General features: G+C 44.5%; 1 protein-coding gene across 1 annotated transcript in view; it reads left to right on the top strand.

Annotated features, from left to right (window-relative positions):
* Positions 1-1444: 1444 nt before the first annotated feature.
* Positions 1445-5832, top strand: part of kcnk15 (potassium channel, subfamily K, member 15) — a 4824-nt gene continuing 436 nt past the window's right edge. Inside the window, exons 1-2 of the mRNA XM_088992401.1 lie at positions 1445-2256; positions 3816-5832. The exon at positions 3816-5832 is cut by the window's right edge and continues 436 nt beyond it. Of these exons, the coding sequence (XP_088848527.1) occupies positions 1974-2256; positions 3816-4819 (1287 nt within the window). The 5' untranslated portion in view covers positions 1445-1973 and the 3' untranslated portion in view covers positions 4820-5832. The remainder of the gene's footprint in view (positions 2257-3815) is intronic.

Below are 5832 nucleotides of genomic sequence, written 5' to 3'. Positions count from 1 at the left end.
GGTAATGCATTCTACCAAACACTTCCATTTTGAATTTTGTCCCATCCCTGTGGACGAACCAGTCATCACCGTCTTTGAAGCGGACCTCTGCTCTACTCGCTGTTGCTGCTTTGACGGAGAAGATGTTCTGCGGAAATGCTGGGATGTAGAGTGCTTACTTGAGTCTCGTCTTCACGCGTCGTCCCACGCTGTCCAGCAAGTATACCTCAGCCTCTCCTCTCATCTTTGCCATTCCGCTCACCTTGTTTCCGTCTGCGAGCTCAATGATGTGGTCCTCAGGTTTCAAGCTCTTGTCGACTGTTTTGAACTTTGTGGCGTCGTTGACCATATGTGCTGTGGCGCCACTGTCGACCATAAAGCCTTTCTTGTTTCCACTTGTCGAATGGTCATTTAGATTGAAGAAGGATGTGTGCTCTGACTCAATCTCGTCAGCGGCTCCCTTCATGACGTCATGGCCTCGTCCTCGACCGCGTCGGCCTTGATGTGGCGTGTCCCCCCCTTCTTTCCTCTCTTCTCGGCTGGGAAGTGCAAGGACATGTCCTGGCCATGTGCCCTCTTTTACCACAGGTGTAGCACTCGATATCAGCCAGTTCCATTTTCCTTCCTCTCCCTCTCCCTCTCCCATGCGGTCTTGTAGTCCCGCTGGTTTTCATGACATTGTCTTCGTTGGCACTCTGGTCACCTTTTCCATACTTTTCGGTATTCTCAAAACTTCTTAGCTTAGTTTTGAATTCCCCGAAAGTCATTATGTCATTAGATTGGGTGACGTGCACAACGAACGGTTTGTAAGAGCCAGGAAGCCCTTTTAGCACCATGGCGATCTGAAACCCGTCGCTAATGTGCTCTTCTGCTCTTCTTAATGAGGTGAATACAGTCTCTGCTCAGATAACATAGTCTGTGACTGCCTTTTCAGACTGAGGAAAGTTCGCAATAAAAACTCACCACCCGTGGTTTGTCCTTTCCAACACAATGCTCACGGAGAATCTCCAATGCTCTTCTCCCGTCACGTTTCGCGTCCCTTATGACCAGTGATAGGCTCTTACTGTCCAGACATTGCACCAACTCTCCATATGCCTCTCCATTCTTAGCCTTGTCTTCGGCAAGAGCTTCTTCGCTGTCTTCCTCAATGTTCGGGACGCCCAAAATAACGTCTCTGAGACCTCGCAACTCCATGTGCGCCAGGAACCTCGTCTCCCAGAGCTCGTAGTTTTTCTCATCGCCATCAAACAAAAGTCTAAACCATCTTTGGCCTGTGGTACTGGGCCCATAACCTGTTGCGCTAGTCATTCTGGCAGCAGTCCTAGTGTTTTAACAGTAACCAAAATGGTAACTTTTCGTAGCGATTGAAAATACTCGCGAGAGAAAAATGATGCACATTGGTCTGGGAACTCGACAAACATTTTATTCGGCACATGCTCTTAAAAAGGCTTCACAATTTCCGGGAGTCACATGATCAGCTCGCAGTTGACATCAATCATGAAATTTCCCCAATCTTGTCTTTACCTTACACACGCACACTCAACAAAAAAAAAATATCTTTTGAGCTGTTGCATCAATTGCAAGTACGGTTCGTGTACTTGACAGAATGTGCCAATTCTTTGGAGGGAAACCAGTGCGTGCTTGTTGCAACCTTTCTAATAATCTAAAACGGAGTTTAAACGGAGTTGTTTCAGTATCTGTCCATGGGGCTGAACGGCGACTCGCAATGGGAGGAGAATGGACTTGTTGCACGCACACACACGCACGCAACGTATGCACGCATGCACGCACGCACTATGGTACTGGGGGATTGTTTGCGCATGCGAAGAGAAAATCTGCGGCCACTTCCCATGCACAAGAATATTAACAGTTTCCCTCGTTGCGTCTCGAACCGTACATCGGGTATCTTCTGGTGCAACAGGCTGATGTCGAGAGCAGCAAGCTGACACCCGTACGTCCCCGCCCGCTGTAGACGTTGCACGCTAGCGCCGAGGATGAAGAAACAAAACGTCCGGACGCTGTCGCTCATCCTCTGCATGCTCTCCTACTTGCTGGTCGGCGCCGCCGTGTTCGACGCACTCGAGTCGGAGAGGGAGAGCGCCCGCAGGCGCGTCTTGGAGCAGAAGCGCAACGATATGAAGAAGAAGTACTGCTTCTCCGAGGAAATGTACCGCGACATCGAGCGAGTGGTACTGCAGGCGGAGCCCCATCGAGCCGGGAGACAGTGGAAATTCGCTGGTTCTTTTTACTTCGCTATTACAGTCATCACCACCATTGGTAAGATGGAAATCACGTTTGAATAATACATTGGTATGAAATAGGCGCCTGCAGCGTCACGTGACGAGAGACTGCCTTCCGAAAAACGAGCTGATATTTAGTGAGAATAAGTTTGTGGAGGTGTACTTTGCACGAACAAAGGTAGTGTAAAATATACAGTGGCCTATTGTTTGGTTTGGCCCATTGTTTGAATAAAATAGTACCTAGTATATTTATAATATTTATAATAGTATAAAATAGTATAGATATATATCTTTAGTAAATGTCAGAACATGTTGAAAGCTAGTTCTCCAAAATAGAGCATCTGGACTCAACACAAGTTGGAGTAGGAGTATATATATATATTCCAGTGGATAAAAATATATATAATAATATATATAGATCTAATATATATATATAAATATATATAGGATATATAGGAATTATATATATATATATATATATATATATATATATATATATATATATATATATATATATATATATATATATATATATATATATATATATATATATATATATATATATATATATATATATATATATATATATATATATAAAATCCCGTAGGAAACCATTAAAATGGGAATAATCCGTTCCCAGGTTACCATAAAATATACTTTTCAACTAAATAAGCCTTAAAACTACACACAACATATCTTATTCTATGTATAATAAATGTGCTTTTGTATTTTAATGAAAGAAATACACTATATAATAAAGTCACCACATTTACATTTGTGATGGTCGTTGATGGCTCTTAATTGACACCTGTTGCTTTCTGACTTGTAAGGTCTTACGAAACTGAGGCATCACATTATCATTCATCATGTTGATGATTCTCATAGCATTTTCTGGATGGAACTGTTCAATAAAAGCCTGCACAAATCAAATCCTCTGTGTTGAGGACCTCATTATGGTCAGCAACTAGCTCCTCGATGTCATCTGCATCCACTTCGAGTCCCGTAGGTGCTGGCAGAGATTTCATTACAAAAAAGGCGCGAGTCCGATGATTCCACGGACGCGGAATAAAACGCGTCATTAGTCACGTGAAAGCATCAACTAAATAACGCCTTTGTGTAAACTTTACACAAAGGCGTTATTTAGTCGATGTGAGAAACACAAACGAGGTGTGCGTTTGTGGCGTCACATGTGCACACCTCGGCTGTCATGTGAATCTCAGCCTGACACATCTCTCACGCTGCGTGTCACTTCCCTGAGAGTAACCTTCTTCAATTCCACCATTGCCACCATCCTTCGCCTAAAAGCTTTACAGTGTTGTGTAAACTTTACACAAAGGTGTTATTTAGTTGATGCTTTCACGTGCCAAATGACGCAGAAATTGCCACGTGCGAGTTGACAGCTGGGGCGGCGCTGCCGCTCGCGACACTTTCATTTCATTTCAACTAGTCGCTGAAGCTTTACACTATAAATAATCCAAATAATCATAAACACTTGCCAAAGCTTTCAAGACAGTTTGCATATTAAAAGTGTTTCAAAACGTATTGTGTACACCTCCTACCAAAAGTGATTTGACCACAACTTCCTCTCATATGAAGGTTACGGTCACGCGGCACCAGGCACCGACGCAGGAAAGGTCTTCTGCATGTTCTATGCAGTCCTGGGCATTCCTCTGACTTTGGTCATGTTCCAGAGCCTGGGAGAGCGGATGAACACATTTGTGCGTTATCTCCTGCAGAAGACCAAACAGTGCCTGGGCTTTAAACACACAGGGGTGTCCATGGAAAACATGGTTCTCGTGGGATTCTTGTCCTGCATTGGCACCCTGTGTGTGGGGGCTGCCGCTTTTGCTCATTTTGAGGGATGGAGCTTCTTCCATGCTTACTACTACTGCTTCATCACCCTTACTACGATTGGCTTTGGAGACTTTGTGGCCTTGCAGAAAAAGGAAGACCTCCAGGAGAAAACCCTCTATGTGGTTTTCAGCTTCATGTACATCCTGGTTGGACTTACAGTTATCGGAGCCTTTCTGAACCTGGTGGTGCTCCGTTTCCTCACCATGAACAGTGAAGATGAGAAACGAGATGCTCAACAGAGGGCATCTCTGAAGAAGGACCGAGGGCTTGTGGGTGGGGCCTTAAGCCTCCATCTCGTGGGTGAGCGCAGCAGAAACGACTGCGATGAAAGGAGCAGACACAACATGCGGGCGTACAGTCACAACCAGAGTCCTCTCTTTGCGGCCATGGAGGGGGGAACGAGTCGCACCAACCTCATCAGCTCCTCGGCCGACAACCACGAGCGAGGGAGAAGCCCCTGCAACCACAGGCCACATTTGCAGGTGACGCCAGCTGCGTGCAAGGCACAGTCAAGCCTCAGTTCGCTCTGCTCCTGTGTGTGCTACCGTTTGGGCTTTTGCGATAGCCCCCTCGTCACCCGCAGCCAATGCAAAAGCTGCCGTGTCAGCTCTGTCACCTACAACTCTGTTTCCTATAGGATCCACAGCAGCTTCAGGGACAATACTGGACAGTCTTCCCCTGAAAGCACACACTCACCGGGACAGAGCTTCCAGGAGTTCCCTCGAACGAGGAGAATGTCCGTGTGAAGTATTTAGTATATTTATATTTGGAATGGTCAGTGAAGCGCTTTTGCTGATAAATCATTTTCTTTGGTAAAGCACACGGTTGTGAAAAGATGCTGCTGGCACGTTTTTCTAGTGCATGCTCAGTAGAATGTATGGAACACAATGTGGATGCACGAACAGTTTCGTAAGAAATGTCTTCGAATCGACATTTTAAACTGAAATGTTTTTTGTCTCACCGTAGCATGGCGCCTAAATACTCTGTATGATGCAGTATGCTTTCTCCAGGTACACCGCATTACACTACACCCACTCTAAGACACATACTGTATAACAGACAGTGTCACAACCTTCAGCATGTTCTAATTGTACACGGCTATTTAAGACTTGATTTGCTCATGAATTGATAGCATTTCGATTGCACCAAATGGTCGGCGGGTGAGTGTATACTTTTAAATTGAAAAGGCCTTAATGAACTTTGACCCATCATGTCAAAAGCTGTGGCTTCTTTGCGAATTGAGTTTAATACATTTTTGTAATACATATCAAGAACTTGAGCATGGATACACTTGAATGTAAACATTGGTTAATCATTTAATATAGGGGTCGGGAACCTATGGCTCGCAAGCTATATATGGCTCTTTTGACGATTGCATATGGCTTGCCGATAAATCTAAATACATATTCTCGCTTTTTTCTGTTCATTTTCTGTTTGGGGCTGCAGTTGGCGGAAAGTGCAATTTTGATTGGATGATACTGGCCCTCAGTTGAAACAGGTAAACTCCCCTTTAAATGAGCCCAACGAGTAAAACAAAGTACACTTCAGCTTGAATGCACCGGAGGATTCACCTTTGTGGAGAGAAAAGGTTCTGATTCTAATTTGCAATGAAACAATACAATTGATGAAACAGTTGAATGTCAGTGACTTTTTAACAAGCCCCATGTTAATGTTAGCATCAATATACTTCTGTGAGAACGATGTTGCACAGCAAGTGTGGAAGCTAATGAGCCGTGTGCAGGCTAGCTAGCAATAACTT

Source organism: Hippocampus bargibanti, linkage group LG01 (genome assembly GCF_051943395.1).
Source record: "Hippocampus bargibanti isolate YZ-2025 linkage group LG01, ASM5194339v1, whole genome shotgun sequence".
Classification (NCBI taxonomy): Eukaryota; Metazoa; Chordata; class Actinopteri; order Syngnathiformes; family Syngnathidae; genus Hippocampus; species Hippocampus bargibanti.
This window is presented reverse-complemented; position numbering and strand designations above follow the sequence as displayed.